The sequence below is a fragment of the Diadema antillarum genome, unplaced genomic scaffold (genome assembly GCF_040938485.1).
Source record: "Diadema antillarum isolate AM-2024a unplaced genomic scaffold, OU_Dant_1.0 seq00001786_RagTag, whole genome shotgun sequence".
NCBI lineage: Eukaryota > Metazoa > Echinodermata > Echinoidea > Diadematoida > Diadematidae > Diadema > Diadema antillarum.
The window spans coordinates 89,594-114,000 of NW_027272464.1; the positions used below are offsets into that span (position 1 = coordinate 89,594).

The 24,407-nt window shown below is 40.1% G+C and overlaps 1 protein-coding gene across 1 annotated transcript in view; it reads right to left on the reverse strand.

The window, feature by feature from the left end:
* The window catches only part of LOC139712279 (adhesion G-protein coupled receptor V1-like), a 92,429-nt gene that overhangs the window by 11,126 nt on the left and 56,896 nt on the right, over window positions 1-24,407 (reverse strand). The window contains exons 59-86 of the mRNA XM_071624119.1: window positions 24,190-24,312; window positions 23,438-23,584; window positions 22,497-22,617; window positions 21,082-21,205; window positions 20,230-20,368; window positions 19,641-19,835; window positions 18,717-18,828; window positions 17,992-18,115; window positions 17,356-17,495; window positions 16,628-17,061; window positions 15,925-16,170; window positions 15,356-15,505; window positions 14,804-15,030; window positions 14,181-14,337; window positions 13,580-13,642; window positions 13,029-13,131; window positions 12,142-12,252; window positions 8,893-9,074; window positions 8,334-8,513; window positions 7,144-7,393; window positions 6,084-6,242; window positions 5,493-5,683; window positions 4,711-4,851; window positions 3,844-3,996; window positions 2,881-3,173; window positions 1,569-1,770; window positions 991-1,097; window positions 439-555 (exon numbers count right to left, since the gene is read on the reverse strand). Coding sequence (XP_071480220.1) covers window positions 439-555; window positions 991-1,097; window positions 1,569-1,770; window positions 2,881-3,173; window positions 3,844-3,996; window positions 4,711-4,851; window positions 5,493-5,683; window positions 6,084-6,242; window positions 7,144-7,393; window positions 8,334-8,513; window positions 8,893-9,074; window positions 12,142-12,252; window positions 13,029-13,131; window positions 13,580-13,642; window positions 14,181-14,337; window positions 14,804-15,030; window positions 15,356-15,505; window positions 15,925-16,170; window positions 16,628-17,061; window positions 17,356-17,495; window positions 17,992-18,115; window positions 18,717-18,828; window positions 19,641-19,835; window positions 20,230-20,368; window positions 21,082-21,205; window positions 22,497-22,617; window positions 23,438-23,584; window positions 24,190-24,312 — 4,691 coding nt within the window. The remainder of the gene's footprint in view (window positions 1-438; window positions 556-990; window positions 1,098-1,568; window positions 1,771-2,880; window positions 3,174-3,843; window positions 3,997-4,710; window positions 4,852-5,492; window positions 5,684-6,083; window positions 6,243-7,143; window positions 7,394-8,333; window positions 8,514-8,892; window positions 9,075-12,141; window positions 12,253-13,028; window positions 13,132-13,579; window positions 13,643-14,180; window positions 14,338-14,803; window positions 15,031-15,355; window positions 15,506-15,924; window positions 16,171-16,627; window positions 17,062-17,355; window positions 17,496-17,991; window positions 18,116-18,716; window positions 18,829-19,640; window positions 19,836-20,229; window positions 20,369-21,081; window positions 21,206-22,496; window positions 22,618-23,437; window positions 23,585-24,189; window positions 24,313-24,407) is intronic.

Below are 24,407 nucleotides of genomic sequence, written 5' to 3' on the forward strand. Positions count from 1 at the left end.
AGTACATACGCATGCACTTGATGGTTGTACACATAAAACAAAAATACATAACATGAGAGGTGCAAAAAATTCAGTACAACACATAATCTAATGCACATAAAAATAGCTTGAATGCAGTTTTACTTCGAATAAGCAACATTTTGTGTGTGTGTGTGTGTGTGTGTGTGTGTGTGTCTTTTGTACATTCATCAATGACATTCTTTCTTTCCCCTCGGTTCTTAGAGTATGATTTTAAATAGCATCGACGTTTACACACAGTGTAGTGTATTATTCTGCAGAAACTGGATCAGACATCTTTATTTCCAATGATATCAAGAAATTTTATAATGTATGTACAATGAGAATTGTGAAGATGAGCACGCCTTTGTTTCTCTGATCACTAAAATCCTGAAATATGAAATTTTAAAAAAATTCCCCAAAACACAAAGGAGAACTCACTTGTAGATTCCAGAGTTGGTGGTGTCAGCCAGGGAGTCATACCATGTGTCCCATGCATCACTGTCCGTTGTGCTCTCAACGATGACAATACTGGCTTGACCATAGGAGCTGTCCACACTGTCCAGTGAAGAGGAAAAATTTAACAATGGACTGACTTGAATTGACCTAAGGCAAATATGCAGACATTATTAGGTGACATTTTTTTTTTGTCCATTTTCTGCTTGAATACAAGTCTTCAAAGAGACATATGCCCCTTTAAGCATCCTATACAAGCTGACATTAAAAGATTGCATTCCAGTATATGTGTTGAAAAGAAGAGGGTCTGAAATGAGCAGAGTACATTCAAGATACATTGTACTTTCAGTTCCTCACTAAAATTGCTCATTTCACTGACTAATTTCCTCCTCTTAAAATCCATTTTCCTCCAGCATCAGCAAAGAGAAACTGCTGACATGACTAATAAACTCAAGCTCTGTGAATTATCCATATCACTCAACATAGCCATGATAAAAAGAAAAAATATGCAGTTGCTAGTTGGAAGGTCCCACTTACGTAGCTCCACTGTTTGCTGACTCAAGAGTGACCTGGAACTGTTTGGGATAGTTGGCGGATGAGGGTGGACTGTCCGGTGTCAAGGATATTGTGATGGGTAGGCGTCGCTGTGAGAAAAAAAAAAATACATGTACAAGCTTCAGCTTTCTGACTCCTTCAACTCCTTCACACATGCATATAAAACAGAGTGAAACTATAGTAATGACAGTGCTTTCAAAACCATACAAACCATGACTTGAGAGACGGTGCTTCAAGATTATCTAATATCTGCATTAGCTGCAGCCATAACACATTAAAGAGCACATCATCAGGATACATTGCTTAAACTTTAAGGGCACTTATGACCAAAATAGCAGCATCTTGTGTCAATTAAGTATCGACAATAATCAAAATACATGTACATGTACTCTATAATAATCAAAATGGTTACAGCGATAACAATGACCATTCATCCTCGCAAGTTACTAAATGCTTATGGTATACAGATACATGGATACAAAAACTTTGCCCTAACTGCGGGCAGGAGAACGACATAACACAATTAATTAAAAACCTTTAAATTAAGTTGATGAACATACCTGGCCTGGAGCAAAGACTAATGTGGCCCTCTCTGTTGAGAACTCTGCCCCTCCTATGGCGGGGTAGAATGTGACCCCGGCCACCCTGGATGGAGCCTGCAGCTGGCTGGTGGTCCAGCCAACCCGCACCTCTCTGGAGGTACCTCCCACCCTCTCTACAGTCACTGTCACTTCTGTGGTGCCGGTCTCAACCGCTTGGAATCTGAGTTGGGACAACGATAATCATCTCAGAATTGCACTTCTTTAAATTGAAATATGTGGAGTGGATGCAATATAAATACACAGGTAGTATAGTATACATGTAGTTCACAATTCAAGTGATGTAATAACACAGCAACAGGTACATTGTAGTTACACTGTAAATCTATATATTTTCTTAGCAAATATCAGAAAACTGGAATAAAAACATCCCCCCTTTTCAGCAATATATTTGGATCTAATTGTTGCCAATAAAAGAGGTACATGTATGGTAATAACTCATGAATATCAGAAAGCTGGAATAAAAATCTACCACTTTTCATCAATATATTTGCATCGAATTGTTGCCAATGAAAGAGGTACAGTGGCCGTACACGTATGGTGATGACTCATATTACTACACATGTGAGCTAAGTATGTCTAACACAAAGATCCTGTGTTTGAATCCTGCCTGGTGTAAACCTCTCTCTTTCTACCCAGGAAGAAAAGTGGAAACCCGCCAGTCCTGAGGTGATGATAATTATGATAGGAAGCTCTGGAAGGGCAATGTTAACTCTAAGGAGGCTATCCTCAGAAGATAACATGACATCATCGTCATCGTTATCATCAGCACCATCATCATCAGCGTCATCAACCGTCATCACCACTAAAATCATCATCATCATCGCCATCATCATCACCATCACCATCATCGTCATCATTGCTATCCCAAAGTTTTGAACCAGAATATCATCATCATCATTTTGATCATCATCATCATCATCATCGTTGTCGTCATCATTGCTATCCCAAAGTTTTGAACCAGAATATCATCATCATCATCACTTTGATCATCATCATTATCATCGTTGTCGTCATCATTGCCATCATCATCATCATCGTCATCATTGCCATCCCAAAGTTTTGAACCAGAATATCACCATCATCATCGTCCTCATTATTGTTGTCATCATCGTCATCATCATCATTATTATTATCATCATTGTCATCCCAGAGTTTTGAACCAGAATATCATCATCATCATCATTTTCATCATCACCATCTTCATCATCATCATCCCAACAGAACATGTGAAACCAGAGTGTTACACCTACACTTATAGGATGCCCTTTACCTTGACTCCAGAGAAAACTGCAGGAGCCCATTGGGATAGTCGCTGTCTGCCATGGTGACATTGGCCACCTGCCGGGCAGTGTCCAGACTGGCCCCCTGACCCACAGCTGTCAGCTCCACCAGGAAGGACTGGGCAAACTCCGACTCCTCGTCGTCTTGGAGGACGATGGGCAGAGGGCAGTATCGCTGCTCTCCGGGACAGGTGACCTGACCCATGACCTCTACCAGCTGGTCAAAGAGGTCAACATTATTTGAGATGTCACCGGAGCTGCTGTAGGTGGCCCTCCAGTGGACCTGTGCAGAAGACAAAGATAAAATCGTAACAATAAATGCTACTGCACGATATTCACATGCAGAGGTACTTTTTATCTATCCTCCTCTCCCTCTCTCTCCTTTCCTTTGTCCTTCTTCTTCCCTCTCTCTCGTTATCCCATTTAATGTGCAAGACTTTACAAGACCATGTACTTAAAGGCGTATAGTCCCGGTAGTTTCGAGGGCGCTGTTGATAATACTGTCGATCCCCGTTAGCATTGATACAAAGATTGCCGAAGTTGAGCTGTCATCAAGAGTAAGGCGCGTAGGTGTTGCTAAGTAACGTTGCCTTCGTTGTCTTCTTTGCGCTTCATGCAGTCTGTAGTAATGCCAAGGTGCGTGCATATGTGCTGTTTATTATGACATCACAAAAGAAGTTTGCTAATACTGTCATCTCCCTCAGCCGAATCATGAGCCGAACTATGATCGGACCACTGACTACAGTGGATCGGACGTCCTTGGTCTTAAGGAAATGGGTCACGGCGTAAGCACTAAAGAGGAGTCGATAGCGTAGGTCTCTATAGGAAACTTGCGCTGTGCGACCGTGTACCCATTTGACTAAACCACTGGGACCATGCGCCTTTAAGGTCACATGCAGAAATGGCCTATTACCATTCCTTAGTTGATCCTCAACAGATCAAAGCAAGCTTACCGTGACATTCTCAAAGAAGGCATCCCCTCTGTCCAGTGTGAGAGTCAGGGTTGGGTTGACGTCTTCATAGACGGTCACATACAGAGAGGCGGTGTCAAACCCGATGATTCCATTGTAGTTATCATTGCCCAGGATGGTGATCTCTGTGAAACCCTGTGAAAGCACAGATTCAGAAATAGAATTATTGCCAACAAACAGATGAATCAAATACACAAACGACATAAATTGGAGGTGAAGCACAAACAATGAAGAGTATGCATGATGAAGAGTTATTGGTCAGTGCATCATAAATCTCAGGGCAGACAGCATTTTACCCAGTGGACACTTCTTATACTCAGAAAATTGATACATGTGATGCCTACTTATGATAAAATAAAAATCATGAATTGCACTTGCTCAATTAATCCAAGGGATTCAACATGTCAATTACCAGAACAATCTTGGGATATATGTGTACACATATAGAAAACATCTGTAGTCTGTTGCCAATATTTTTTTTTTCATCTCAGCTACTTTAAAATTTGCATGAAATACCCCAACATCAAGTCCTTATCTCCTTTAATACACAGAATACCTGACAGAACATATACAACTCTTTCTTCTTCTTAAATCAAAATATATGCAGCAAAAGCACCTCTTTACGGGTTTACTGGAACTGTAAAACCAAACATCGATAACAAACACATACATGAATCAATGGAAATCACACTTCAGATGAAATTTGATCTCTCACACTGTCACAGCTGCAAAATGTTTGATTAACTATCAGTTTTTGTTCATATATGCACTTGAACTACAAAAACAACAACTTCAAAAAAAAAATGACAAAGTTGACTGACAAAGTGTCATGAAAAGCTTAGCTTTTACCTTGAGTCCTTCATCACTCTCTCCCTGGGCTACGCGTGCCCCACCCTGGGGGTCAGTCAGGTAGATGAAGAAGAGTTCGTTGGGTTCAGGGAGGTCATCACTGTCCACTGTCAGGTACACATTGGCACTGGTCTCTCCCTCCTGCCATGAAAAACAAAAACAACAAAAAGCAATAAAAAACATTATCACTTGGCAATAAAGGGAAAATCAACTTAAAAGAAGACTACCTTGAGGCAAATTAGCAAACTTAAAGAAAATACCAATATCTTAGAGCTAGGAGAAGAATTGGCAAACTGAAACAAAAGTATAAGAATGTCAGCACATCAGTGAAAATGATGTACTGGTACTAGTATTTTAGGATGATGAAAACCCTCTTGGTCATGTGATGTTGACATTGCTTAGTGTATTAATCCAAATATTTTCACTGAAAATGGCAAAAACTAGGATTTTTCTTGTATCCACATAAAATTATGAACTTAATCGAACTTGAAAGTGTGTAATCAATATGACATCAATAGTACATCTCTCAGTAGAAACATGTCTGTCAAATACCACTGTAATCACCTCCCAATGTTTTCATTATTGTTTTCCTATATCAACTTTTTGTTACCTTTCAAAACAAGAGAAATAGTTGTATTTGACAAAGACTTTCAGGCATCTCCCTTCCTCAAAAAAATAGAATACATCTTAGTGCTATATGAATATGCTCTTCACAATGACAAACATGAAAGTTACATTTTCTGCCAGGTTGTAATTTCAGGACTGCGTAACATGACTCTTACATTGAATATTAGGTCTTCCTCAAGGAGCTGGTAGTCACTGTCCACTTCGGCTGAATTTTGATCCATGGAGTTGGCAAGCGCTTCACCGATGGTGTTGGAAACATTGGATGGCATGCCTACCAAGGATGCCTGCCAAGACTCACCGCCGCCGACAGTTCGCGCCTTGACACGGATCGTACCGTAAGAACCACCTAGTCCATGGAATTTAGAGAAAAGATGATAGGTTCATGAGAGAAAGATATAATTTTATCCTGTGTTACTCAAAGATGATCCATTAAATCTGTCTTTCCATCAATACTCTTGGCATTATTCTAAAAGTGAAAGATTCTTTCACTATCAAATAATTCTTAAAATAAGCACACAACATCCTGAATGTGATTTGATTTTCAAGATATAAAACATAGCTTGCAATTAGAAACTATTAAACACTGTGACAAATATTTGATATTCAAGATATAAAACATGGCTTGCAGGAAACTATTCAACACATTGACACATGGTGAGCTTGTTGCAGGGTTGAAGGGGCAGAACAGGCCATGCTTCAAGTCTGAATATACTCATGAAACCTGGTCTATCCCATGTGCCACAAACCTGTTCTCTCCACAGTGAAAGTAAGCGTCTTGCTGGACCCGTCTCCCTCGGTTGCCTCCACCGTGCCGGGGCTGATGCTAAGTACCCCGTAAGGGTCATTGCTGCCCACTATAGTGACCTCTGCAGTTGAGTACAGCATGCTCAGTCGTGGGCTGGTGCCTGCAGAAAAGAATGCGTGCTCAAAATGTCACCTTTATTTTACCCCAACTCTTTCCATAATTTATAAACTTCCTTGGAAAAGGGGAATGCAATCTTGTCCACACAATTGTTGTAATGGTACAGCAAAATTATGAAATGTAATCTTCATTGATATCAGAACCTTCATATTCACATGGAAATGTGATACATGAGGACACAAAGTACAGTTTATCATGTGTGTAGAGATCAAAAGGTCTTTCCTTGCAAAGCACTCTGCACCTCATCACCTCTTTTTACTACTACTAATATCATTATACAATGCTGAAACTTTCAGCTACAGCTGTAAGCCAAAAAGTATAACAGCTAGCCTCCGTATATGCCATATATTTTGCACATTTTTTGTGAACTTTGCGAGTAGGGTACTATTCACAAATATGACAAGTAAACATTATTAACTCTGATCCCGACACCAATGTGACATGCAACCATACATTTCTATGTTCATCACTTGTACTCCATGATCACGAATTGATCCACTCAGGAAGTCCCGATCAGTACAAAATTAGACTTGCTAAATATATGGCATATACAGTAATATGTAAATATACTGTGACATAACTGACTTCCCATAAGCAATGAAAGATTTTCCAAAGGCATACTGGTTAAAAACTGAAGAAGGGTGTTTTCATTTGTTGACCATAAAATACTTTGAGGAGAGAGCAAGATAAACTTGACACTACTTAGATCGATAGACAACTAGCTCTTGTGTTCAAGAAGAGTAAAAAGTAAAACACTGAGGAATATGGTACTCCCAGTTGCTATCTATATTCCTTGGGATGAAAACCTTAATCCTTTCAGCTATGAGCAGCATGCTGCACAATCATTGGAGGTCTCCATTGCGGCATACTTTGCCATAGCCTACCTTGTTCGCTGCCCAGCGGCAAGAGTTGCACCCCTGTGATGTTCACAAAGAAGATCTTATCGAGCTCCGGCTCTGGGTCCTCAAGCAATGGCACAACAATGGTCTCACTCTGCTCGGTACTGGTCAGCACCACGGCACCGTCGGTGACGGCTGTGTAATCACTACCCGGTGTGGCGGTGTAAGCCACTGTGTTGTAGGTAACCCGGATATTGCCAAGGGAGCCGATCACACGCTCTATAACAAGAGACACCTGCAACACAAACACCATCACTCTTTTACTTCTATCTTCCACAGTCAAGCTAAGCAACATCATAACTGAGTGAGCAAGATATAGTTTTCAAATTACTCTATAACCTGCACTCTCATTACAATGGCAATGTCTGAGAGTACTGCTATACATTTGTAATAAACACAGACCAAAAAGCATTCAAAAATGCATTTCTCCACATACTTTCAAAAGCTACAAAAATCATTGATTTTATTCATTTGTTGATTACACAATGGTATGATTGATATGATATACAAGAGATCAGTATGAGAATGTCACTGATCACTGCAAGTCACACATGATTCTTGAAAAGCTTTTTTTGGGAAAAAAAAATGAATAGGATGCTATCAAGGAATGCTACAGAGATGGATTGGAAAAGAGAGAAAGAGGAAAGATACTGATGAAAAGCAAACCAAATACAATTATAAACAAAAAATGATAAAGAAGGAGAAAAAGAGGAAGGTATTATATACATAATGAATGTTTATGAGTGTAATGGACAGAATATTTTATGAGGTGAAAGATTCTGTCCATTGCAAGAATGAAAAACATCTATTATTTGTTCTATATAACACCTAAAATAGATCCTTGTCATTTGATGTGCTTTATGAATTTGGAAACAAGAAAGAATGTGTGAGATCTGAGATCAAGAGAGTGCTCACTGAGCGCTTTACGCTAGCTAGTTGTTGCAGACACGCTGCAAAAGCATTTTACATGTGTAGTGTGCTGGGCTCTTGGCATGCGTGCAATGGAGCAAATGGTATGAATCCAAGATTGCATGGTAAATGGAGCCACAATTGCACGAATGATGACACAAGAGTAAGATGGGACGAATGATCAATGGCAAACAACCAATCAAATGGCAAGATCTATCCAGGAGTTATATGAAAAAGGATGAAGATGAGGATGAGGGCAGCATTACCTGTTGGTCAGATTCCATGACAGAGACTTGTCGGGAAGCGGGACTGAACCCAACGATCCCGTGGGGGTCAATCTCCACTGTGGTGTATCCATCCCTGGCCAGCGCTCCACCAGCCACCCCGGAAGTGACGTCACTGATGCGGACGGCAAACACCTCGGTGGGCAGTCCAGTAGGGGTCAGCTGGAAGGATTGAGCAGACAAAGAACAATAACAAATATTTTAGTATGTTTCCCCAAGCACGACATATCACAAACTTGTTCTAAAGTTGCAACGATCAATTCATGAAAAAAAAAAATCTTGAGGAAAATGTACATAGTAAAATGTAGTCTATGTGTGTTCATGTCAATGCAAGAAAAAATTGCAAGTGTCAAGTTGAGTAAGAGTTTAGTTCTATAAAGAACAAAAAGAACAAAGTGTCAATCAATAATGATCAAATCTAGTTTCTACACAGTTTAGATATCCACTTATCTACACTGATAACCCCTTTACACAGGTACAAAGACACTCCAAATAGGCATACATGTATATCTTGTATGGAAAAGGATTTCACGTCACTCACTGTTGCAGTAAATGTTGCTGTGGACTCCCCTTGGAGAAGCCTGACTTGACCAGCACTGGGAGTGACCATTCCCTCTACAAAGCCGGATGGGATGGTACCTGTCTCATGGCCACTCTGCCAGGTAACGTCCACATCACCGTATGATCCGATTCTTTCCACAACCACAGTTACTGTGTATGTTGCTGTTAAAAAAAAGAAAAAAAGATTAAGAAAAGATACATTTATGATCATGAGAAATAAAAAATGACACTATGGCATAAAAACTGCTGAAACAATACATAAATGTATGAAGCGTTTGGATGATGTTGGAGAGGAATTGTTTTTAATTATTATCATTAATATTACATTACCATCACCATCAACATTTATATCTATTCAGTGGAGTATCTAGGGGAGGCAAGGGGGGCACGTGCCCCGGGCGCCACTCCTTGGGGGCGCAAAAAAAAAAGAAGAAGAAAAAAAAGAAAAAAAAACGAAAAAGAAGAAAAGAAGAAGAAGAAGAAACAACTCACCGGAAAGGGGGGGGGGGGGGGGGGGGGGGGGAGGAAGAATGGGGGGGGGGGGGAGCAGAAAACCAAATCAAAACTAGAAATGTCGCTACAGCGACTGGTTATACCCCCACCAAACAACATTTTATAAGCTTTGGTCAAAACAACATTTCATAAGCTTTGGTCAAAAAACTGAGGAAGTAGTTAAATCCGCAAGATCTTTCCTTGATCTTCTGCCATTAATATGCCGTTACCATGGCAACGTACTTTCGGGTACTGTCGAAAAATGCGTCTTGCACATCTACAACCAAAGGCACACATCTGTACCAAGTTTCATGGAAATTGGGCAAAAACTGAGGAAGTAGTTTGCAACACAAAATTTTCCATCATTTTGGCTCATAATATGTGAGCTGTTACCATGGCAACATACTTTTTGTCACTGTCAAGAAATGTGTCATGCTGACCTATATCCTAAGACAAACATTCAATATGAATTCCATGAGAATTGGAAGAACACTGATGAAGCAGTTTTGCCATGAACCATTTTGCCCTATATTTTACCAATAACATGCCGTTACCATGGCAACGCACTTTTTGCCACTGCGGAAATATTTGTCTTGCACATTAACATATTCAGATGAACATCTGTACCTAATTTCATAAAAATTGATCAAAAACTGTGGGAGGAGTTCGCGACGCAAAATTTGTACCCATTTTTGCCCATAATATGCCGTTACCATGGCAACGTACTTTTGGGTACTGTCAAAAAATATGTCTTGCACATCTACAACCCAAGGCACACATCTGTGCCAAGTTTTATGGGAATCGGTTGAAAACTGAGGAAGTAGTTCGCGACGCAAGATTTGCAACGGACCGACCGCCCGACCGACCTCCCGACCGCCCGACCGACCGCCCGACCGACCGCCCGACCGACCGTCCGCTGATTCCTATATACCCCCTTCAAACTTGGTTTGGCGGGGGTATAAAAAGATAAAAACAAAACATAATGATGACTCGGACAAGATGACAATGTTTATTGTGTTCACACAAGAATTCCATGTTATGTAAGCTGAAATACAACGATTTTCGGCTCGCTCGCTGCGCTCGCTCTCTAAATTTTATATAGAAGAAGAAGGTGAGAACAAAATGTGATGATGACGCGGACAAAATGACAATGTCTATTGTGTTCACACATGTCATTTTATGTTTAGCAGGCAAAATGTTTCACGGAGCAGCGGCTGCAATTTCTTTCGTTCTGAAGCGATCGCCAATTGGATCAAAAGAAGGCGCCAACGGTTTCGAACATACGGGGGGGGGGGGCACCAAAAAAATCAAACAAGATAAGAACAAAACGTAATGATGACGTGGAAATATATAAATTTCGGCTCAATCGCTCGTACTAATTTAGAGTATTTCTTCAAGTCCTCAGTTTGTTGGTAAAAATCTTTATCTATAAGGCCGTCACTATATCTTTATATCTTGATTAGAATTGTAAGATTTGATAAGCAAAAAATGACAAGAGTTCCATGTTTTGTACGCTGAAATACACAAATTTTCGGCTCGCTCGCGCTCGCCAAAATTTATCAAAACAAAAAGGAGATAAGAACAATACGTGATGATGACGCGGAAATATACAAATTTCGGCTCACTCGCTCGTACTAATTTAGAATATTTTTTCAAGTCTTCAGTATAATAAGGCCGTCACTATTATTATCTTGATTAGAATTGGAAGATTTGATAAATAAAAAATGACAAGAGTTCCATGTTTTGTAAGCTGAAATACAAAAATTTTCGGCTCTCTCGCTGCGCTCACTCGCCAAAATTTATCAAAACAAAAAGGAGATAAGAACAAAACGTGATGATGACGCGGAAATATACAAATTTCGGCTCACTCGCGCGTACATGGGGGGCATTTCATGAAGCAATTTGTCAGATATCTCGTCTGACAAACTGTTAAAAGCTATTGAAATCCTTGCTTCTGATTGGCTGAGAGCAAATTTTGTCCGACAAGTTGTCGGACAAAATGCTTCATGAAATGCCCCTAGAATATTTTTTTCTTGGTATAGATAAATCGTTATCTATAAGGCCGTCACTATCTTGATTAGAATTGTAAGATTTGATAAGCAAAAAATGACAAGAATTCCATGTTTTGTCAGCTGAAATACAAAAATTTTCGGCTCGCTCGCTGCGCTCGCTCGCCAAAATTAATCAAAATTCATTACATTGAAATCACCCTCAAAAGACCCCTTTTAAGGGCTTGAAAAGCATATCATGTGGACTTTGCTTTAAGTCCCTACCGGGATGGGGTTGGGGTTGAACACTAGTCTTTTTCAGAAATTAGGGGCGCAATTTTCGCGCTTGCCCCGGGCGCCGTTTTCCCTAGATACGCCACTGTATCTATTATTAGTACTATCATAATTATCACTGTCGCCATCAACATCACCATCATCATCATCATCATCAACGTTACTACATGTACAATCATTACCATCACCATCACTGACAACTGCTCATTTTACATGGTACTTTCTTCCATACACTGTACATGCTCTTGGTTTTTTGTGGACTTCCACAAACTTATGGTCATTTTGACAAGAATGCCCTGCATGACACGTGCCAGGAAGAATATGAGACTCATAATCAGAGGCATAATTTACAGAAATTTACAAGGTGTAGCTACGTAAAGAGAATATTACCAACATTTCATAGCCTTTCATATGAAAATGCATTAATAATCATCCACACCTATCTTGTCACTTACCATCATCGACGTATGTTCCCGTTTGGCTGAGGCCTACTTGTGAGTTGGCAACTTCTTGTGGGACGGAAAAGGTGGCGCTGTCTTTAGCCCCATCTATCGATGGCTGAATGACTGTAGCAGCAAAAAGACACACAAGAGATGGTCACATAAAGACATCATTCACATACATTATAATGAATCTGTCAGATGGAATACATGTATCTGTACATAACTTCAAGCTTTCCACAAAAATGTGTAAAACTTGCAAATGAGGAAAGAAGACATCTTGCAGATGCTTTGCTCTTTGAACCATTGATACTACAAAGACAGACAGAAAGAAAGAAAATATGCAGGCTGTGAGTATTTTATCCCTCTACTTGTGAAGGAAACCATATCAAGCCCTAACATACTGTTAGTGTTTTTGAACAGCATTTTGACCACATATATAAAAATATACTACTATCAGTACCATTATCTTTGAAATAAAGTAAAGTCTCAAGCCCTAACATACATGTTAGTGTTTTTGAACAGTACTTTGAACACATTACATACAATATTACTACAAGTAACATTATCTTTTAAAATAAAGTAAAGTAATGGCTCAAGCCCCAACATACATGTTAGTGTTTGTGAACAGTACTTTGAACACATATATAGAATACTACTATAAGTAACATTATCTTTAAAATAAAGTAAAGTAAAGTAAAGTAAAGTACTGTAAGTAAAGGCTATTTGAACACTGCTCGGAATCTTCACAAAGAAGACCCCTGTCAGGTAGCTATAGATACATACATTGTATGTGTATATCATCTTGTTCTTCGAGGAAGATGAAGCCATACAGTACGATAATACATATCCCAATGACTGTCACATATTGACATTATTTGAATGTGATGACTTAATCTTACCAGGATCACTGCCCAGATATGTCACTGAAGTGAGGTTGACAGTAAATGATGTGTCCTCAGCAAGAAACACATCGTTGTTGAGCAGGGAAACGTCTTGAACACACTGCAGAGGGAATTTATCAGGGCATTTCAATAATGAATATACAGTTGCATGTATGTGCTTCTAAAAGTGAATATGACATATGACAGACATTCCTGACAATATACTTTCACTCAACTCAAAATAATCTTCAGTGTCTGGAAAGTTCAATGTCAGTAAAAAAAAAAAATCAATTCAATTCATTTAGAATGTAAATCATGAACAAGAACTGAAAACAGGAGGTATACTATTTAATGTTCATATATACACTGTACATTAATATTTGGAGGAATGCTAGAGGAAAATACTATTCAAAGAAAACATACACCATTACAGAAATATACCAAATAACACTGAATACACTCGGTGAAAGTTCTTCAGAGTTTTATTTATGTGGTAATGTAAGTGTGTAACTACAATTGTATAGGAAACACAAAGGAAACTGATAGTATATACTTCAGTGAAAACTTACAGTGGACTGTCCATCTGAGCACACAATGGAACCACTGCTTGGGACGTACGCTCCGGTTACACCCTGCAATGAATATGTGAATACCGGTGCACATATTATTTACATTCACATATACACATACACAAACATACATATAAATGCACACATAAACTGCATGCAAATTGTGTAGCCTCTTTGTAAACTAACCCTAAAGAATCTACAACAAATTGAAACAGAGTAGATGAGACAATGGAACGTTTGTATCAACAGTCTTTGGAAAGTCACATTGATATCAAAACATTAAGGCATATGGATTTTTTCATGTGTTACTTGGGAAACTGTGGATGTTACATAGGAAGTGGATGGCTGCTTTAATGGCTGAGACTTCTCCTTTTTGATTTATTAGGTATTGTGTTTTGATTGGATTTGAATTCATCTGTTTTATTCGCATTTATTTAATTTACGTGACCACTTCTTACATGGTAATTGCAATGATTGTTATCAGCATATGTTTAAACAGTTGCAAAGCACTATCACTGTTTAGGCTTTCATGCACCTCAGCTTACATCATCTAAGACATTCATGTCTTAATCTATTCCTCTCAACACCAGTGGAGACTCACATCATTGTACTGGAGCTGGTATCCAACCTGGACATCCCCAACGAGGCCAGCTGCCCGGTCAATGGTCAGCCTCACTCGGCGCTGGTTACGGCCGTTCAGGACGATTGTCTGTTTGCCATCAGACACACTGAAAACACCGTGGGGGTCATCATTGGCACTGGCAAAAAAAAAACAGAGAGAGAGAGAACATTTATCAAGGGGTAACATTTTAGGGAGAAATTCATCATTTCACTGGAAATGGTGAAAAAAACTATTATCTTTGCAATGCAGGTGAAGGCTTGATGACATAAAAAAATATCCTACAGAGATTGTGAATGATATAGTCCTTTTGCTTTCTTGTATACGACTAGTGATTTTTATACAGGCTGTTTGAGGCATATTTGACACTTTACTATGAGGACTTTGACAAAGAAACTGTATTAATGAATATAAATTCTATAACTATTGTGAGATCTACATGTACATTCTGTGACATAACCTTGATTTTAAAACATATTTTGCAATGTGTCATTTGTGGATTTTGAGAGTGAGACCAATCTTTAAAGTCAAATACTAAACATGTACAATCACTTCCCAATTGAGCAGGTAAACAGTGAAGGAGGATTTGAAGCAAATCAATTTACTTGATGAAGAATCTTGAAGAGTTGAAGACTGGGTCGATCTCCGCTCCTCCTTCCGCTGTTACCAAGGAGACGATGAATCCCTCCTCCAGCTCTGGTTGAGTGTCGGCCAGGACACCGAGCAGGATCTGGGAGGTGGCAATGTTCTCTGGGAAGTCCACCGTGCCATTGGTGGGAGACACGTCGGAAGTGACCGGATGACCAGCGGCATTTGTCACTGACCAGTGCACCTGGAAGGACCGACAATATTATAGTGGTCAGTGACACAGTGGTCTCAGAAAAAGCCTCGAAAGACAAAACTTTACACTGGCATTGACTGATGTCTGCTATCAGCATTATTAGTCATGTTACTCACACACTGTAATCCCTAGAGATTGACAGGCAACATGGCGATTTGGATCAGCCTCCATCATATCTCTGTGTAGTAAATAAACTAGCACGAGTACAATGACACCTCATAGGGCAGTTCATGCTTTTAGCAGGAGCAAACCTGCTACCAAGCCATCCTGGATATTCAACTGTGGTATTGTTTGGTCTGTAATTTTCTGGCAATACCTGAACGTCTCCAACCAGGCCCTCTCTCCTCAGCAGTGGGAAGGCAACCCTCAGGGAGCTGCTATCGTCCGAAGGCTCACTGAAGTACCTAGGCTGCAGTGAGTCGGCAGTGAACTGGATTATGCCATTGGGGTCACCATGCTTCAAGACCTGTTTCAGAGAGAGAATCAGGCACGTTATAACAAAAAGACAACAATGAGTCTGATACTCAATGAACTACAGAGTATGGGATGTTGGAAAAGAGGCATATGATACAATATCCTTATGGTACCCACTGACAGATTTGTTCACCATGCTGTACTTCAAGTATGATGCAAAGGTACAAAAGAAAAGTAAAGAGAAGATGGCATGCTCACTAGTTCTATCACGGAAGTTTGTTTTTAAAAGACAAATGGTATGAAACATAGCCTTAAAATGTGTTTTTACCAAGAAGAAGGGAAAGAATAAAGACCATGCTGCATTGGTGTAAGTTTGGGGAGGTACAGACTGACATGTTCTTTACCAGAAATCCTACTTTTTGTTACAAAACATCTGTTGGAGAGACTCAGAATGGAGAAAGAAATTCTCACCGTAAGTCTGGCTCTCTGAGTGCTGCCCTCTATCTCTCCCACACCAACAATCCGGTAGATCTCCACGATGAACTCCTCCTGCACTTCAGGTCCGACAAAGGGCTTAACCTGGAGGTCAAAGGTCTTGGATCCCCTTTCGGCAGGGGCAAAGGTGACCGAGCCTTGGAGGAAGCCGTCTGGTGTCGAGATGTCATCTGTCTCCTGGAGGGCTGTCTCACTGTTCGGCCCCAGGATCCTCCATCGGACCTGTAATGGTGAAGGGGTGAACATTCTTGACAAGTTGAGAAATTTTATCTTTCTGTATTTCATTCATCATTACAGTTGAAAATTCATTTTACAAGTATTCACTGGATCTCATCTAAGGCATCTCATATTCCATCTTGAAATAAAACTACAAAAGACTACGTAGCAAGAGTATTTAAATTATGACGTTGATATTGTGGTTTGAAAAACTTGGCAGGGTGGATTATCAACATTAAGCACTATCCTCCCAGAGGATTCTAATATTTCAGTCCCATGTATTCACCTGGGTCATGGGGTGATTGTGTGAAAAATATTTGGCAGAATTTAAATCCCGCCTGAAATATTTGAGAGTTAAGAATCTTATCCATATTACCAAAGCCCTCCCAAAGCATACTTACACGCGTACATCTCATATGCAGCGCTCATTGTTATCTAGTGCAGATCATTACAGCCTACTTACCTCAGCCCCTGTGAGATACTGATCAAGACCTCCCGTCAGCTCTATGGTAAAAGTCAAGTCCCGAGGGTCGGGGGGATTGGCGATGACCCTCTCCAGGTTGGAAGGAGAAAAGCCGATCAAGCCGTCTGGCCCGTCGCTCTTCAGAATCACCACCGACGCCGTCCGGTTGCCGCCGAGCAGGGCGCCCCCTTCGGTCGACGTTAGAAGAATGCGGAAGTACTCGGAGAACTCCTTGACGGAGTCGTCGATGATGGTGACGAGAATGTTGGCCTGTGATTGACCATCTGCGAAGGTCACCTGACCATTGGAGAGGAGGAAGTCGACCCCACCCGGTGTGGCGTCCAGGCTCTCCACCTCATAGGACACTGTGACCAGACCAAAGTTACCCGCACTGCGTACCAATGGGATGCTGGCCACTCCAATATCTTCTTGCACTGGAAATAGTATGTCATAAAAAGTGGGTGCATTGTTAGAAGACATGATACTCGCACTACTTCTCATTACATTGTATTACATTTCTTTCTAGCCCTGTATGTCACTTTATAGCTGGACCTAGATGAGGGCAGATATACATCAAAACTTGTAAGATATATTAATCTACAAAGCTCTGAATTACTATGGATGTTTTCTAAATATATTCAATGGCTTGAATAAGGTGGACTGTGAAAAGATTCTGACTGCAAGACCCTATACATCAACAGAAATACTCTAAGAATACCTAAACTCACCTTCGTATAGAGTCTTGTCAAACTCAATGATCCCTTCCGCATTATCATTGGCCTCGATGATGATAGTCTTGACTGACAAGCTGCCAACAGAGGGCGGCATATCCGGCTGCAGCCCATTATAGGAGGTGTAGTCAGTATCACTGTGATAAGAATGAATAAACAGACAGATATGTGAATAAATAAAGTAATTACTTACTTATTAGAGAATTGAAGGAATTAATGAATGAATGACAAAAATAAACAAACAAATGTTCACAGAAGTAAATAGGTGAAAAATTACTGAACAAGTGAATCAAGAAAGCAGAAGATATATAAATCAAGAGATATTCAAGTAAATTTAATTAGTCTTGATTACTAGTACTTCAATTTTGAGCAGTGGCAGAATATTGCTCCATTCTATTGTGGTGCCTGTCACTGCATTGCCTCACAAATATCTCAATTTCAATTCCTGATTCCATGAAGAATCCTGTTTAGTGAATTTTGTCTCTTTCTGAACAAAGCCTTATTGGCAGAGAGAATGGCAGGTACACTGGAGGTACATTGTAGGTAGGTAGGTAGAGAGAGAGAGAGAGAGAGAGAGAGAGAGAGAGAGAGAGAGTGGTGGGTCAAGATTTAGGAGTTAAACACTGGACATACCTCGGTGTGAGCAGCTGGACACTGGTGATGTTGAGCCAGAAGGCTTCTGGACCTTCGGGGATGGAATCGGGCAAGATGGCCACTGATATATCCAGGCTGTCCACACCTTCTGAAAATGTCAGATCTGAGAAACAAAAAGTACACAAAAATAAAATGTTATCGCACAGTTCTCCATACACAACAAAAATACATCATTTCTCATAAATACTATTTACAATTATACATCAACACTGTGGTGCAAATGGAATAATGTTGTTTTTCTGCAAGAAAAGACAAAAGGTCATTCCCAATCACACTTCCATGTGTTAAACTTTGCTGTGATGCAGTAATTTCTGGAATTAATCCTCTCATTAATTCACATGTACATCAAACTGAGTATGGAGTGGTGTAAATGGTATATCTGATATCAAACAGGCTGTTTCATATCAATCACTTTGAATGACTTACAAATAATTTGTTTCAGGAAGACGCAATTGTAAAATTCTAAAGGGAAACCTTATTGCATGTACTTTATCAACTTGAATTTGTAAAAATCAAACCTCACTTAGCTGTTTATAAGAACTGCTGAACATTGCTCTTGTCTGGATTGTGAGTTCATTATCGATCATTCTCTTATAATAGCAAGGTATGCTGACAAAACTACATTTCAAATATGTATACAATATACCAATATAAAGGAGTAGTTTTCATCATATTAATGTGTATGGCACCAGTTCATATATTACCTCCTGCGGAAACAGCATAGTCTACACCCTCCTCAGCTATGTATTGGGTGGATGTGTAGGAGACCTGCACAGTGCCAAAGATGCCTGCATTTCGCACGACTGGAACTCTGACCTACAGCAGATCAACATGAAACACAAAATGCTCCGCATTCATGACAGGAAATAGACATAGTGGCTTCTCATGTCTACAACATTGCACTCGCACTGTTTTCTACAGAAAGCATTGAGAGCACATGAACATCCAACATACACATTTTGTTCATTTTTCCTATGACAGCTAATGCCTGGTGTACTACAGGGATGCCAACCTTGTAGACAGCATTGCAGTATTCTGAGGGCTGAAAGAGACATTTTTTTGGTGGAAAAACAGTATTTTTAATTCTATTGCAATATGCATGTGTAGTAATACAATTTGGGATAAACATTATTTTTCATGAAACCTGAAGTACATATACAGCTGTATTTTTGGCAAGAAACCACCCAAAACACCCCAGTACAAAACACTACAAAAGTTACAGTTGGCATCTCTCATACCGAATGGAGAACGTTATTCAGTGTACATCTTAACTGCGCAACATTGGTGTTGATGATTATTGCTGAAATTTGCCATCATTTTTGTTTCTTGGTCTTCCTACCCCCTGTATGTGGAGAATTTTATTGTATATCGAGAAATGTTGAATGCTACACTGTTCGGTTCAGAATGGAAACTGTTAACTGTTAAACTGTTAACTGGTAATGGTCATGAGCATGCCTTGACCCCCAGCTTTGCTAAGGTCATTGCACGTTCTAAGAATCACCTTGGGGCAAATGGCCTTTACAGCTGTCAGGTCAGTATTTGTGCCCCATTTTATGAAAGCAAAGAGATTCTATTTTGTCTTTAAAAGGGACATGTGACGCGTAAGAACAAGGAATTGCAACACCTACCAGATTATCATCTTCACTGACGGTGACCTGTGAGGGCAGGTCAAACTCAAATACGCCAAAGGGATTGTCACTGGCCACCACGGTGATGGTCGCCTGGTTACCGCCTCCAGCTGAGTCTATGGAGGCCCCACCCGTGATGGAGGCAAGGACCAAGGAGTAGGATGTCTTCAGCTCCGGGATGGCATCATCCAGGGTCTATTAAGGAGCAGGGGTGAAACAGGAATGATGACATCAATCCAGAGGAAGAAAATCTCAGTGAACTAAATGTTGAGACTTTTATGAACTGTTATATTTGAGTAAGATACACGTGGTGATTGTCATATGCATCGTATGACATATACTGCCTTGATGTGCTGCAATCAGAGAAGTACACTGTATTTAGCATTATTTTCATGCAAAATTTTACCAAGCCTAAGTACAACACACTCCTCATTGCCACTTATAATTAAAGTTTCATTTGTGTTGTCTTTCAAGACATCTGCCCCTCGATTCAAACATGGACAGACTATTGGTAAAAGACCCATTTGTCTTGCATCGTTTAGTAATTCCACAGAGACAATAACCAAGTGGAGTTCTGGCAATTCCCTACCTGGAGTGTGATGGTAGCATTTTGCTGGCGGTCCCCGAACACCACCTGTCCCGATGTCTGCTGGAAGGCGTTGTCTCCCGAGGGTGTTATCTGCCAGTTGACCGTCACCTCACCAAAGATGCCTGCACCTCGAGTCAAGCTGGTAGTGGCGAGGGAGAGGAGGAAGGGGTTAATACACAAAAGTGACTTCACCTCACAAAGTCAAAAGGACTGGAGGTCAGCAGGTCAAACTGAATATGTGGGATTTGATGACTTGATTATTGTTCTCTTTCATCCATGATAAGGGTGCTGTCATGGCTGAGTAAGACCACACGGATAAGATTGCGGGTTTCTAGGCACATGCCAGGTTTGAACCCCAGTCCGGTAGTAATGCCCTTTAGCAAAACACTTTATTCTTGTAGCCAAGTCTTTCGCCGGAGCCTCAAAGCTGTCAGACCCTTGTTTGGGAGAGCTTTAACATACGTGTATGTACATAGACAAAATCACTCCATTTTACGGTGAAATCTGGTGAAGTGATCAAACACAAAAAATAGTTAATATCTACAAGAATCTCCAGGATTGAAGGAGGCAGATTACCCCTAGAAGAAGATATACATGTATTCTTTTCCACCATTATCATTTTGCACTTTGCAAGCTATGAAATCACTGAAATCTTCCAGTGCTCCTCAATGTGATCCTAAATACAAGTTCACTCTATGAGGATGGAGGTGAATACTCTGCAGGTTTTATGACATTGTCATTTGAAGATATTGGCTTTCAAAGCTGTATTACATGTACAGTACTCAAAACAAGACAATTAAACAAAAAGGTAACACTGATAGAAATCAGAGCTGAGAGTGTTAAATTCCTTACTGTATCTCAGCTTGTCCATTGTAGTTTCCACTTGGTTCCGCGATGAGTAGGTTTCGAGAGCTTGGGAGGATGCTAACCGAACCGGCAGAGTCAGGGTTGGCTAGGATGACAACTGTGGCTGTGCCTAGTTTCCATGGCAACACGAAGGGAGAAAGAGATATACACTGTATATATGCCAAAGCAAAACACCTAACAATACATTTGTGACCCTGCATCACAAAGCCAACAAAAAGTCACCAGACATGGCTTTTTAGGTACATGTAAGGACAGATTCTGAAAGAGCAGGCTCTAAGCTTTTTAAATGATGTATAACTCAATTCAAATGGACTCCCTTAACCTATCTAAATACTGGAAAGAAAGCACACACTCTGGAAAAGTGTCAACTGAGAAAAGAGGCTCTGAAGTACAGCGTCTATTCAAGCGCTCAATCTTTACCAAGCCATGCTAGCTGTGCAATGAAAGGGACAAAACACAGGATGTAAGCCGTGGGAGCAACAACAATGAGGGGATTATCAGATTAAGCTGAAATTGAGCATGTTCTAATAACACATTCTGTCCATGATTAATGCCAACTTTCAAAGCAGAAGCATTATCCTTTCAAAAGTTAATAGACTTGGAAGTGATGAGTGTGCAAAGGATTTCAAGAAATGAAAAGGGGCCTCTAAGACATACCTGATCATTCTACTCCCCCCCCCCCAAAAAAAGGGTTGTAGAAAAGCTGCTGAAAACACACTTTCCCATTTATGTTATGATCCCAAACTAAAGAATAATGTAGAAGGGTAGCTCTTTCAGAAAATATGAAAAACTCAAGATTGATTCTGTTGACCCATTTCACCTTTTTTGACTCCTCGCGTAAAATCAAGGGGTTCAACTTTTTGCTGTTTTGTGATGCACGGTCACATTTAACAATGCTGACTATATATGAATGAGCACCAGTTATGTAAGGTAAATGAACAGTTAGAGCATGTATAATTATCTCAAACTTGGTGTAGAAGGTTTTTTGTTCTCCATTTTATTCTTAACTGTTTGAGTATCAAAAAGAACTAACTGAAGGAAGAACTCAAGGAAGAGAATAATGAGAGAACAGAAGAGATAAGGGGAACGTGAGATATAAATATTAAGTAAGCGAATATACAATAAGTTGTGATTGGAGATGTAGGGACATAGATACGACTATGCATTACTTAGTCAAGCGCAGACAAAAGAAAGCCCTACATTTAGAGTGGAGATGAACATATTGGCAAGCAGACTGAAGGACCGATCAATAGATAGATGGACAAACCAGACAGATGGGCAAAAAGATTTATAGATGGCTGGATGAATTGATAGAAGATACAAATTGACATGGGCAAAGAGCGAGATGGAGAGAAAAAGGAGAGAGGGAGATAGCGGCAAGCAGAGGAATCCTCCCTCACCGTAGACCGGTGAAATTTCTGCATCCACGGTGACCGACGTGATGGAGAGAACAAATCGCTCCTCGCCTTCCAAGATGCCATCTTGAACGGCCTCGATGATGATGGACTCCCTTGAATCGCCCTGCAAGAAGAGACAATCATTGTTGCACTTACGTCTGTCACCCCTTCTTTTGCTCTATCATACTACATACACTCCTGGACATGACGCAAATCACAGCATCACTTGGATGACACACACACACACAAATTGCAAATTACATGTACACAGTACGCAACACAGACAAAAAAATAGTCAAGCATGTAGAGTTGCAATTCTACACTCTCAACGATTTAAATCATGATAAGAAAACACCAAGTTTTAATATTGCAATATCATATCAGACTTTGGGGACAGCTATCATAATAATGTACATGCATTTTCTACAAACCATCCATTGTATCTCATATCCATGTCTATCAAATTGATCTGTGTCGAATTATGTTATATTTTGTCTTGCTTTTCTTTACATTTTGTCATCTAAGAGATCTTTCTTACCATGATATGCGTAATTTATATATTGGTAATAAATTTTATTGGCCAGTACACCTATGCTTAACCCTAAACCTGGTACAGTGCACCAGGAGGTAGCGTTCACACTGCAAGGCTTCCGCATGGGAAATTTTGGTAGACCTCAACTGGCTGTGAAACACAATGGGAAATTACTTCTTATCAAGTTCACTGCTCAAAGTAGTTGTGGTCTTACTATAATGTTCACATGTTGATAAAATCAGTTTGATGTCTTTTAATTTGGACTGCTGCCATGATGACCAATAATAATTTTCAAATTGATCCCATGTTCCTGATACTTATATATTTATCTATATTTGCAGGAAAGAAATGTTATTGAATCTGAATCTGAAATGCTAAGTCACTGATTTGAGAGGCTGCATTCACACTGCACCTGTTGGAAGACGAGTGTCCCGGATGATGGAGTAAGATCGTCCCGTCCTGCGGCCTCCACCTCCCAGCGGGCCTCGACACGGCCTTGGGTGCCCTGGGTCCTCTCCACGGTGAATGTGACTGGACCGCCAGACTCTGACACACTCTCCTAAAGACAGTTTGTGATATTTTGACGTTTTAAATAGGCGACACTGTGTAAGAGTGTGATCAGATACCAAGATGATGTGTTTTCACACAAAGGATTTAACTTTACATTTTGCGGATACACAAAAACTATGTCATGATGATAATAAGATGATGACGGTGTTGAAAAATCATAATCATAAGTGGCAGCATAGTTGCTAGTTCTATGTACAAAAAGTGTTTACCTATCCCTTCCACCACATCATGATGATTGACATAATTTACACCATGCTGCCACCCCAGCCAGAGGAACTAATGTTATATCTATAGTCCAATTAGCTCAACTGACACATTGGTCATATCCAGACATAATTTAACAGCACTTCATTGACTCTGAGTGACAGGATGAATATGTAAGTTCTTCAGTTTGTATATTTTCCTCTTCTTTTTTTTCAGTAGAGTGTAACAGTTATGTTTTTCTTTCCTATTTTTTTATATATAAACAAAAATATTAGAGTTCAGGGAACACTTCTCGATAAAATTTAATTAAGCAGCAAGAAACCTTTACTTGATGTTATGAGTTTTCCAGGAAAATACATCATAGTGTGACAGTGGAGTTTTGCTCAGTACCTGAGTGAAGGCAAAGCCAAAGAGTCCCTTGGGAGAGTCGTTCTTCAGAATCTTCACTATGATGGATGTCTCGCTTCCTAGAACAGCGCCCCCGCCTGGGCTGTGGAGAGACACCGTGAAGCGCTGGGGAAAACGAAACAAATTTTGCGATGAACAGTGATGCCCTGTTTCATATACAATTGTAACTGTGTGATAAATTTGAATTCCAAAGGTGAATA